Source organism: Cydia amplana, chromosome 1 (genome assembly GCF_948474715.1).
Source record: "Cydia amplana chromosome 1, ilCydAmpl1.1, whole genome shotgun sequence".
NCBI lineage: Eukaryota > Metazoa > Arthropoda > Insecta > Lepidoptera > Tortricidae > Cydia > Cydia amplana.
In genome coordinates, this window is record NC_086069.1 from 25,230,170 (window position 1) to 25,243,042 (window position 12,873).

The window sequence follows — 12,873 nt, forward strand, 5'->3', positions numbered from 1 at the left end:
TATGTAACACAAGTATAAATCAAATACTCTGAATTCCAATGCCACCTAAAATAAGATTGAATCATTGTATTTATCAACAATTGTAAATGGGTAGTCCTGTAGTTTTAAATATTAGGTATAGGTGGGAGACTGGTAGTCAATGACTAAAATAAGATCTAGTAGTTATCTAAAAAATTGATTTTGTTTGGAAAAAAAATCTGCGTATTATATTGCAATGATTCAATCTGGTAATGTGAAAGCTTCCATTCCGATACTTATTTTTTTTCTATATATTTCTTTTACATTAATTATTTGTATTGTTTGTAGCTAACGCAAAAAAGTGTAGCCAAGGCTTTTGCAATAAACATCAATTTAAAAGTAGGTATATTATGTATCACTATAGAAGCTTATTGATTAACTTATTCCAAGCACATGACGCAAAACAAAACCATTAATGAAGCAGCTAGCTACAAATAAAATAAAATAAAATAAATGGAAATATACAAATAATACTCAACACTCATTATGAAAAGCGTAATGCAAACGAAAAGCTCTCTAGGGAAATGCATCGGTTGACGTGACTTATCCCTATCATAGTTTTCAGACATCATTTTACATAGTAGGAACATTTTTTGGCAAAAATCCAAAGAATCTATTAAATCGAACAGTAAAACAAAAGAGCAATGACTAAAATAAAGTGTTAATTAATAAACAATGTTCAAATTATTTGGACAATTTCGACCTCGCCAACGCAATGTATTTCAATAGAGCCATAAGAAAGCCAAGCATGTTAGCGCGAACCCAACACAAATATTGCAATAAAATTAACAAACAGAAAATACAGAAGGAACCCGGGAAGAAGGAAGGAAATAATAAGAGATGCGAGGAGAGGTAGAGGTTCGTCGATGATAGCCGCAGCCGGTTCCTACTGACATCCAACGTCGGTCCTAGATGATCCACGACACCGCAGCCTGTGTTCGGATATCTACATGTGCATATTAGCCACATTCATAAATATTATAGACGTGAAATACAAAATACCTTTAGCATCAACATCGGATATTGTTGTTTACCGCTCTATTCAGACTATAAGCGAACGATATTGGAATATAAAGGTATTTACGCAAAGCTTCGTGCTAAGAATGCATATTATACCGTGTACTTCGAGTGAGGTGGTATAGTTGGAGAAGCCAGCGGCATTTCGCGCGAGACAAGTGTAAGATCCACTGTTCGACCACCCCGCCGGGTCGATCAGAAGCAATGAGGCCCTCTGTCCTATCTTGGTGGCCGATACGGCAGCCTTCTCTTTCAAGGATTGCCCTTCGAAGTACCACTGAATATCGAGAGGTTGGTCCCCCTCGGACACTAAACAAGTGACCTGAGTCGCCTGCCCCGCGAATAACGGCGTCTCGAACGAGAATGGAACTATGCGGGGCAGTACTGCAAACAACCATAGAAATATAGGGTTAGATCGATCAGTGGCAGGCATGTTAGCGACTGTGATAATGACGGAAAGAGCGGTGCTAGTGTGGAGGTCATTCTTAGGCACTGTTTCGTGATGTTAGTCCCTGTTTACCATCTCTGATATAGAATTAGCACGTGCCATTTACGACGAGTGTCGCCACGTGCTCGGCTCGGCCGGCAGCGTTTTGTACGATGCACGTGTAGTTGCCCTGGTGGTTCGCGCTCACTGACGTGATGGTTAGCACGGACACGCGCGGACTGAGCTGCGTCGTCGTGATGTCTCGGTGCAGACTAGATTCTATAGTTTCGCTGCTAAACGTCCACGAGATTTCTAGAGGCAGGTCTCCCTTGGAAGCCAGGCAGTGTACGAGCACCGCGTCACCCGGGTTGATGGGCACCTCACCGAAACTGAACGGCACTATCAATGGTGGAACTATAGGACAATACAAAACTTTAAATGAAGCAGAATTTTAGAATCAAGATGCAATGGGCTGAAACTTAATAAGTATATATACTTCGGACCCTTGACTACGAGTTCGGTAGTGTGCGAGGCGACGCCGGCGGCGTTAGTCGCGGTGCAGTTATAGAGACCGGCGTGTTTGGCGTCTACGGATTCTATCGTGAGCACACTGCTCCTTCGGTCCACGGTAGTTACGCGCGAGCCGGGGACGGAGTGAGCGGACCTATTGTTCACCGTCCACTCGATGCGAACGGGCTGGTCCCCGTGCGTTATTATACACTGGAGCGCAAAGTAATCACCGAGAAAGGCCGGTTCGTCACCAGCGGCAAAAGGTGCGATCTTGGGAGGAACTGAAATGTAAACGTCATCTAGTAACTAAATGGAATTCTACCAGACATTAACTAACCGTAAACAATTAGTTCTGTGGTATGAGACGTGCGGCCCGCGCGATTTTCTCCTATACAGACATAGGAACCAGCATGCTTCGCGTCCACAGATTCTATAATGAGTAAGCTACTGCGCTTGGAATTAGTGAGAACGTAATCGTTGTTTCTCAGCGATATGGGGTGTCCGTTGAACGTCCAAGAGATAGTGAGCGGGAGGTCGCCGAGGTTGACGGTGCACGACGCTTGCAAGTACTCGCCGACATTCGCGGGCTTTTCTCCAAACGTAAACGGCAGAATATTTGGGGGGACTGGAATGCATCATCAATTAATCGTACTACTTAAGTCAAGTCGATTAAGATAGAAGAGAATGAAAAGGGGAAATAAATCACTACTAAAATAAAATCGAATATCTAAACGTGTAGAAAATATATGCACCGTTTATAATCAAAGTAGAGGAATGAAAACTAATCCCAGCCTCGTTTTCCGCGATACAAGTGTAGTTTCCGGCGTGTTTGTGCGAGACGGAACCGATACTAAGGATAGCGCTTCGCTCTCCGATATGGAACACGGTCGCCCCCGACCTCGGCTTGATCGGTTCATCATCGAAGAGCCACCGGAGCTGCAGCGGGTGGTCGCCCTCAATAACCGAGCAAGGAGCCGTCACTACTTGGCCGGAATTCATGGCGACTTCCCCGAATGAGAAGGGTTGGACCACGGGAGGAACTGAACAGAAAGCAAGCGTCACTGGAGCTAATAACGGTACCGATGACGTTGAGGATCGCTGTATGGCTGTCGCTTCCGGCGCGGTTGGTTGCTGTGCACGTGTAGTTGCCACTGTTCGCGCCCATTGCGGCTGGAATATCGAGGACGGAGACGCGAGCGTTCGAGGACGTCGTCATCACGCCCATCCTACGCGTAACGGGCTGCCCTTGGAAACTCCACGTTATATTTAGAGGCGTGTCACCCTTTGACACGTAGCAGTCGATGTGTACAGACTCTCCCGCAAACACGGCTTCATCCAATTCGAAAGGTTTGATATGGGGGACGACTGGCAAAAAAACGGTATATATAGTTAGTGGCGCAACTTATAAGGTGCATGCTGGAACAATTAACTACGAGTACCCTTAACGTGGAGGGATGTTGAATATCTATGCTCTCCTGCTCTGTTTTTTGCTATGCATGTATAATTTCCACTGTGTTCTCCCGTCACAGCAGCTATAGATAGAAATGATGTCTGCTCTGCCATTTTCATCGTCTTGATTCCTAAGTCGTTGGAAAGATCTTGCCCTTCAAATGTCCACGATATCGTCATCGGTCGGTCACCTTTGCTCACGTGGCAGGTCATTTGTACGGATTCTCCGTAGTACACGGACTCTTCGATCTCGAATGGCATTATATGAGGAGGAACTAATCGGAAAGAAAAAGAAAAGGAGCTATTGTTAAGTCTAATCGTGCATTTGTAGGGGTTTAGGGGTTGACGGTGCGGTACCATGGATGTTGACGAGCGCGGAGTGGTGCGCGCGGCCGGCGCGGTTGCTGGCGGTGCACGTGTAGTTCCCGCTGTGCTGGCCCATGGCCGTTGGAATGCTCAGCACTGACGCTTTCTCTCCTAACTTAGTCGTCGTCACGCCCATATTATTATGGTACGGAATCTCGTGATCGTTAAAGCTCCAAGTTATTTGAAGAGGACTGTCTCCTTTCGATACATGGCAAGTTAGATGCACCGACTCACCGGCGAAGATTTGCTCCTCAACTTCGAATGGGATTATGTGCGGGACCACTTGAATATGAAATAGCAACAATATAAGGTTTGGTAAGAAGAGACGGTAAGAAAGAAAACGAAATTTGACGCTACCCAATTTATACAGTCTATTTGTGTACCAGTAACTTTCAGTACTTTTAAGTAGGACGCGGTTCCAGCAATGGGCGCTATAGTCACGGATGGCAACATCAGAACGAAAAATATGTCGCACCCTAGTGGAAGTTCCTAACTCTCGCGATAGATATCTCTTTTTTGTCAAAGCTCTAGTTTACGAGTAGATGTCTAAAGAAGTGTCTCCCTTCGATACGTGGCACATCATCTGGACGGACTCCCTATTTCCCCAAAGAACAATTTTACCAGTCAACGTTGAATTGTAAAATGTTCACTGTGAATGAATGAGTCGAATGAATAATTTAAAAGGTAGAAATAAACTTATGGCAAATTATTCAAATTAAACAGTGGAAGAAAACAAGCGTACGCTGCAGATGTGTGGATAGAACGCATGCTGACTCCATCGACACTCCTGACACCGTTGCGCTGCTGGATGATCATGAAAACTCAAAATGATGAAGAAATGAAACTGACCATGAACATTAAGGATAGTGGTATGATTAGTAGAGCCGGCGTTGTTGGCAGCTACGCAGGTATAGTTGCCACTATGGCTGGCGGTAGCGGCGGCGATTGATAGAAATGAGGTACGCGAGGTCATTTTAGTCGTCATGATGCCGAGTTCTGAAGTAGCATTTTCGTAACCATGGAAATGCCACTTAATGTTGAGAGGTAAGTCGCCCTTGGAAACGTGACAGTTGAGTTGAACCGATTCGCCAGCGAACACAGACTCATCCGCCTCGAAGGGAACGATGTGTGGCAGTACTGTTAATTCAGAAGGCCGAGATTATTATTAAGGCAAGCGTGCAGCGTGCGTCTAGGCTAGAGCAGCGGGCGGAACGGGGGATACCATGGACATTAACTGAGGCGGAGTGGACTGCCAGGCCGGCGTGGTTGCTGGCGTGGCATGAGTATTCGCCGCTGTGGCTCGCAGTCGCACTAGATATAATGAGTAGCGACGTGCGCTCGCCGATCTTCATGGTAGATATTCCCTGGTGGGAGGACAGGTCTTCCCCGTGGAAACTCCAAGCGATCGTTAGGGGCGTGTCGCCTTTAGATACGTGGCAAGCCAATTGTACTGATTCGCCGGCAAAGACTGGCTCTTCGGCTTCAAATGGAACAATGTGCGGGGGAACTGGTGAAGGAAAAAATAAACAAAAAATAAACGAAAAGTTAACAATGAATCTACAAAAAAGTGTGTACCCTGAACGTTTAATGTGGCAGTGTGGTTAGTGTTCGCTACGGTATTGGAAGCCGCGCAAGTGTAATTTCCAGAGTGTTTCTCAGTTGCTGCCGGGATAGATAACACGGAGCTTCTATCGCCAAGTTTAGTAATGATAACTGTGTTCTGCTTTTGCAGTGGAAGATCGCGGAAATACCAAGTCAGAGTTAACGGCATGTCGCCCTTAGGAACGTGACACATGACTTGAATGCTTTCTCCATAGAAAACTGCTTCATCGAACTCAAATGGTGATATAATGGGTGCCACTGTAACAAACTTGTCTCAAACTATACTAAACCACATAATTTTGTTTCCGTAGTAATTCGGTTTAAAGGAGTTTGGAGGGGAACGTAACATATGACACACAAGTATATATGTAAAGGCTATCATAAGAAGTGCGACGATACCCTTGACATTGAGCGTCGCATGATGACTAGCGTTGGCGACAATGTTGGAGGCAGTGCACGTAAAAATGCCCGAATGTTGGGCCGTCACGGTCGGTATGATTAAAGCCGATCCCCGGTCCCCAACATTCATGATGTTTACCCCGCTCAAGGAACTCACGTCTCCGCCACTAAACGTCCACTTGAAATCGAGCGGCCTGTCCCCTTTGGTGACATGGCACATCACTTGGACGCCCTCACCGAAAAATACTGATTCGTCGAATTCAAAAGGAGCTATGATTGGCGTCACTGAAATAATGCAATTTCAAAAATGTAAAGTTTGATTACGTCTCGTCAAAGTTTTCTCTGTGCAGTGATGATTTTTAGTGATGTCCGCTATGACCCGCCAAAGTTACAAGTGGAGGGAGGATGGGAAAACTACTATACTAATGCTACATAATACAGGCTTCAAGGCTGAGGTAAAGAAAAGATGCAAGTACCGTTTACGAATAGTTGTGCAGTATGGTTGACGGAGCCGGCGTCATTTCGCACGACGCAAGAATAAGACCCTTGATTCTGGTGACTGACAGATTCAATGCTTAACTGACTAGTGCGTTTTGTATTTGTAAGCGTTATCCCTTTGTCGCCCGACTTCACGAGAGTTTCATTGAAATACCATTCTATCTTCAAAGGTTGGTCTCCCTTAAGAGCCGTACAAGTAACTAACACCATGTCTTGAGCATTGACCGGTTCCTCGCCGAACTCAAAGGGCATGATCTGCGGAGGGACTGACAGAGGAGAGGAATCAGCAAAAAGCATGTGAAAATCAGGACTATTGGGAGAAAATAATCTACTCGAGTTACGTTTAAGTACCGTTTACATAGAGCTCGGCTGAGTGGTTAGTTGTGCCCGCTTGGTTGCCTACGGCACAGGTGTAGTACCCTTGATTGGTATGCGTGACCGCCTCTATAGTCAGCTGGCTGGTGCGCTTCGTGTTTGTAAGCACCACGCCGTTGCTTCCGGACTTAACGAGTTTCCCGTTAAAGTACCAATTTATCGAAAGGGGCATGTCGCCTTTCGTGACGGTGCATATAACTACAACGAGTTCCTGATCGTTGACAGGTTCCGTGCCGAAATCAAATGGCATAATTTGTGGTGAAACTAAAGGAAAGTAACGAAAAAAATCATGACTAACAACATTCCATCAAGAAAAAATTGTAATTTGGATTATAGTACCGTTGACGTGAAGCAGAGCGGAATGCGCTGCGGAGCCCGCATCGTTCTTTGCCACACACGTGTAATTCCCCCTGTGGGAGCCCTGAATGGAGTCGATGCTTAGCATTGATATTTTCCGTCCACTACGCGTGATGACTACGCCGTCCCCACTACGCATGGGTTTGTCGTTAAACAACCAAGATATTTCTATCGGCATATCGCCCTTGGTGATGGTGCAAGTCAGAGACACTGTATCTCCCGCGTTATACGTGTCCTCCCCGAAGTCGAACGGCGCCACTTGAGGGAGCACTGCCAAGGATGGTGGTCGTACGTAACAGGAAGGTAAAAACAAATACATATGACTGTAAAATAGGTAAGTAGTGCGAACAAAAGCGAAGCGGTTTGCATGAGTTGTATACCGTTGACGTTGAGGACTGCGCTGTGGCTACTCTGGCCGGCTTCGTTTTCCGCTATGCAGGTATAGTTGCCAATATGCTCGTGTTGAACATTATCTATGCTCAATACAGATATTCTTTTCCCATTTCTATTTATTTGAACTCCGTTACCAGAATTCAGAACTTGGTCGTTAAGTTGCCAGTGTATCGTAAGTGGCAGATCGCCTTTTCCGACGGTACAGACCAAAGATACCGTTTCGCCTGCATTCATGATGTCTTCGCCGAAATCGAACGGAGTTACTTGTGGTGCAACTAAGGGACAAATTTGAGAACTAGATTGGGCAGAAATATGAATTTGGAAGGAATCGAACCATTCACCAAAAAGTATATACCTAATATCATCGTATTCAGGGTGATTAATTTATATTGAAGCATTTAAGACGAAACGTATTATTCCTGTGAAACGATATGGACTTGACGTGGAAGACTACACTCACACACATTTCTATCTGATTTCCTTTGGGACTATGGTATTGGTTCTCTGTTCATAGCATTGCTAAGGGCAAAAGCATATATGGATAATAGAAAATACAAAAATAGGTGGAATTTTTTGACATAAAACAATATACTACGACGATACTGCGGCAAATTCTTTATGTTATATAAATCAGCTAAAATTGTGTTAGAAAAATTACCGTTAACAGCCAAGTCACTGGAGTAATTGGCATGACCCGCTTGATTGGCAGCGAGGCAAGTGTAAACACCTCTGTGAATGGAAGCTACCGAGTCAATAGATAGACTACTGGATTTATGCCCGATCTTGGTGACCGTAATTCCTTGAATTCCGTTCAAAGGCTTTCCATTGAGCAGCCAAGTAATGTTGACAGGAACGTCGCCTTTAGTTACCATACATTGGATGCCCACCGTGTCGCCAGCGTTGGCCGGCTCATCTCCGAATGTGAAAGGGTGGATTTGGGGCAAAACTGTTTCAGGAAGAATGCATCCTTAGTCAAACAAGTACCAAACAACCGAAGTTATAAAACTTTACACAAAAACAATTTATTGACGACTGTCCGTTCGCATTAGATCCTAGCTCTGCTTATAACGATGAACCGCGCTAAACTTCATGTACGTATATAGAAAAGTGTCCCTTTTCTTATATGAGGCAAATCCTCCAGATTGACTGTTTGAGTAATATTCATTAACAAAATTTCGGTGTGGATGTATAAGATAAACGAATATTATGAGCAAGAGGTAAAAGTAAAATTGATGACAAAAATAAATGATGGAAACGAACAAGCGGACGCTGCAGCTGTGTGGATAGAATACAGGCTGGTTCTATCGACACACCTGACAGTAATGCGAAAAACCGACATGAAAATGGTAAAACTATGGTAATGGTAATGATGAAAAAATGAAACTGACCCTGAACATTTAGGATAGTGGTATGGTTAGTAGAGCCGGCGCTATTGGAGGCTACGCAGGTATAATTGCCACTGTGGCTGGCAGCAACGGCAGCGATTGATAAAAATGAAGTGCGTGATGTCATTTTAGTCGTCATGATGCCAAGTTCAGAAGTAGCATTGTCGTAACCATGGAAATGCCACTTGATGTTGAGCGGTAAGTCGCCCTTGGAAACGGTACAGGTGAGTTGGACCGATTCACCGGCAAACACAGATTCGTCCGCCTCGAAGGGTACGATGTGCGGCAGCACTGATAATCCAGAAGGCCGATATTAGGTATTATTCAGGCAAGCGTGCAGCGTGCGCTTAGGCTAAAGGCAGCGGGCTGAATGGGGGATACCATGGACATTGACTGAGGCGGAGTGGACGGCAAGGCCGGCGTGGTTGCCGGCGTGGCACGAGTATTCGCCGCTGTGACTCGCAGTGGCGCTAGATATACTCAGCAGCGACGTGCGCTCGCCTATCTTCGTCGTAGATAGTCCCTGGTGGGAAGACAGGTCTTCCCCGTGAAAACTCCAAGTGATCGTTAGTGGCGTATCGCCTTTAGATACGTGACACGTCAATTGTACAGATTCACCAGCAAAGACTTGCTCTTCGGCTTCAAATGGAACTATGTGCGGAGGAACTGGTGAGGGAAAACATAAAATAAACCAAAAATCAACAATGAATCTACAGAAAAGTGTGTACCCTGAACGTTTAATGTGGCAGTGTGGTTAGTGCTCGCTACGGTATTGGAAGCTGCGCAAGTGTAATTTCCAGAGTGTTTTTCTGTTACTGCCGGAATAGATAACAAGGTGCTCCTGTCTCCTAATTTGGTTATGATGACTGCATCCTGCCTTTGCAGTGGAAGATCGCGAAAATACCAAGTAATAATTAACGGCATATCTCCTTTGGGAACGTGACACATGACTTGAATACTTTCGCCGTAAAAAACTGCCGCATCAAATTCAAATGGTGAAATGATGGGCGCCACTGTAACAAATTTGCCTTTTATCTTACTACACTGGGAGCACAATGTCTTAAGCGGGCTTTGTTTCCACTATTTGGCTACAAGGATTTGGGAGGAGTGACGAAACATTACATGACACAATATGCTACCACGAAATGTGCGATGGTACCCTTAACATTGAGCGTGGCGTGATGACTAGCGCTGGCGATAACGTTGGAGGCAGTGCACGTGAAAATGCCAGCATGTTGGGCCGTCACGGTGGGTATTATAAGAACCGAGCCCCGGTCCCCAACATTCATGATGTTTACCCCACTTAAGGAACTCACGTCTCCACCACTAAACGTCCACTTGAAATCGAGCGGCCTGTCCCCTTTGGTGACGTGGCACATCACTTGAACGCCCTCTCCAAAAAATACCGATTCATCAAATTCGAAAGGCGCTATGATCGGTGCCACTGAAATGATGTAAACGTCAACGAAGTATGACTATTCTGTATCTGAACTTCTTTCCTCGTAGGTAATGACGATTATCTGTGATGAATATTATGACCCGCCAAAGTTACAAGTAGAAGTAGGATAGGGAATATAAAGGTACACTAACACTAAAAGGTTGCAATGTTAAGGAAATATATCTAAGTACTTATAAGTCTAGTTATACCGTTTACATATAGCTGTGCAGTATGATTTACGGAGCCAGCGTCATTTTGCACGACGCAAGAATAGAACCCTTGATTCTGGTGACTAACAGACTCGATGCTAAGTTGACTCGTACGCCTCGAGTTCATTAAAGTCATCCCGCTGTCTCCCGATCTTACTTGGGTATCATTAAAATACCATTCTATATTTAAGGGTCGGTCTCCTTTAGTAACCGTGCAAGTAACGACGACCATTTCTTGTGCATTGACCGGTTCTTCGCCGAACTCAAAGGGCATTATCTGAGGAGGGACTGACAGAGCAGAGGAATCAGCAATAAGCAAGAACAAATCAGGAGGATTGGGAGAAAACATTACGCGAGTATTCGAGTAACCATTAAGTACCGTTTACATAGAGCTCGGCTGAATGGTTAGTTGTGCCCGCTTGGTTGCCTACGGCACAGGTGTAGTTTCCTTGGTTTGTGTGTGTGACCCCCTCTATAGTCAGCTGGCTAGTGCGTTTCGTATTAGTAAGCACTACTCCGTTACTTCCCGACTTAACAGCTTTGCCGTTGAAGTACCAATTTATCGAGAGAGGCATATCGCCCTTGGAGACGGTGCACATAACTACGACGAGTTCCTGATCATTGACGGGTTCCGTGCCGAAATCAAATGGCATAATTTGTGGAGCAACTGAAGGAAAATAACGGAAAAATAAGGACTATCATTCGATCAAGAGAAAGTTAAAATTTGGATTATAGTACCGTTGACATGAAGGAGAGCGGAATGCGCTGCGGAGCCCGCATCGTTCTTTGCCACACACGTGTAATTCCCCCTGTGGGAGCCCTGAATAGAGTCGATGCTCAGTATTGATATTTTCCGTCCACTGCGCGCAATGACGACGCCGTCCCCATTCCCCACGGGCTTGTTGTCGAACAACCAAGATATCTCGATCGGCATATCGCCCTTGGTGATGGTGCAAGTCAGAGACACTGTATCTCCCGCGTTATACGTGTCCTCCCCGAAGTCGAACGGCGCCACTTGAGGGAGCACTGTCAAGGATGGTAGTCGTACGTAACAGGAAGGTAAAAACAAATACATGTGACTGTAAAATAGGTAAATCGTGCGAACAAAAGCGAAGCGGTTTGCATGAATTGTATACCGTTTACTTTGAGGACTGCGCTGTGACTACTCTGGCCAGCTTCGTTTTCAGCTATGCAGGTATAGTTTCCAATGTGCTCGTGTTGAACGTTTTCTATACTCAGCATAGAAATTCTCTTGCCACTTCTGATTAAAAGCACACCGTTGCCGGAATTCAGAACTTCATTGTTAAGCTCCCAATGTATGTTCAGAGGCAAATCTCCCTTGCCCACGGTACAGGTTAAAGATACGGTTTCACCTGCGTTAAGGATGTCCTCGCCGAAATCGAACGGAGTCACTTGCGGTACAACTGGATGGGATTACGGTAAAACAGATTGGATAAAGATTAAGAGGCTGGCTTTTAGGGTTTGGAACTAATAAGGGCATACAAAATACAAAGCTTAAAGAAATTGAAAAGACGATGAAGTGTACCATTGACAGCGAGTTCAGCAGAGTGATTGGTGTGGCCGGCTGCGTTTTGGGCATTACACGTGTATGTTCCTCTATGAATGGCTAACACAGATTCGATAGTAAGGCCACTCGCCTTCGCGCTCATTTTCATGATCGAAATACCAGGGGTCTCTGATATCGGCCTATCGTTTAACCGCCAAGTGATGTTGACGGGGACGTCTCCCTTCACCACCATACATTGCAACCCGACTGTGTCGCCCGCGTTGGCCGGCTCGTCTCCAAACGTGAAAGGGTTGATTTGGGGGAGTACTAGAATGGTTTCAATTGAACAAATCATTTAAATAAACTAGATAATACAAGCAGAAGAAGAGTTGCATTCTCAGTCAGATCTACATTGTTGCGTTATTTTATAAATTTACCATTTACAGCCAGTTCAGTAGAGTAATTGGCATGACCCGCTTCGTTCGAGGCGAAGCAAGTATAGACACCTCTGTGTATGGATGTTACGGAGTCTATAGATAGGCTACTCGCTTTGTGACCAATCTTGGTAACTGATATTCCTTGAATGCCTCTTAAAGGCTGCCCATTTAATTGCCAAGTTATGTTGATAGGAGCGTCGCCTTTCGGCACCATACACTGAACACCGACCATTTCTCCCGCGTTGGCCGGTTCATCTCCGAAGGTGAAAGGATGGATTTGGGGCAAAACTGTTACAGGATGAATAATAATTCATTGCTTAATTTACTACAAAGAACTGAATTAAGAAACTACACTAGTACTAGTATAGAAAAGTGAAAGAAGAACCATTGACTTCCAAGGTAGCGCTGTGGTTGGTAGAACCGGCAGCGTTCTCAACGCGACAGACGTAAGTGCCTCTGTGAGTTCCATTCACGGAATCAATATTG

The 12,873-nt window shown here is 45.1% G+C and overlaps 1 protein-coding gene across 28 annotated transcripts in view; it reads right to left on the reverse strand.

The window, feature by feature from the left end:
• Nucleotides 1–12,873, reverse strand: part of LOC134651085 (cell adhesion molecule Dscam2) — a 105,438-nt gene that overhangs the window by 24,328 nt on the left and 68,237 nt on the right. The window contains exons 14-15 of one of the 28 annotated variants that reach the window (XM_063506295.1): nt 11,339–11,469; nt 8,800–9,004 (exon numbers count right to left, since the gene is read on the reverse strand). The exons of 25 other annotated variants lie outside the window; for them this stretch is intronic. In XM_063506295.1, the coding sequence (XP_063362365.1) occupies nt 8,800–9,004; nt 11,339–11,469 (336 nt within the window). Of the gene's footprint in view, nt 1–5,009; nt 5,295–8,799; nt 9,005–9,177; nt 9,463–11,338; nt 11,470–12,873 lie in introns of all 28 variants that reach the window. 2 more of the 28 variants (XM_063506110.1, XM_063506118.1) reach the window with 2 other exon arrangements.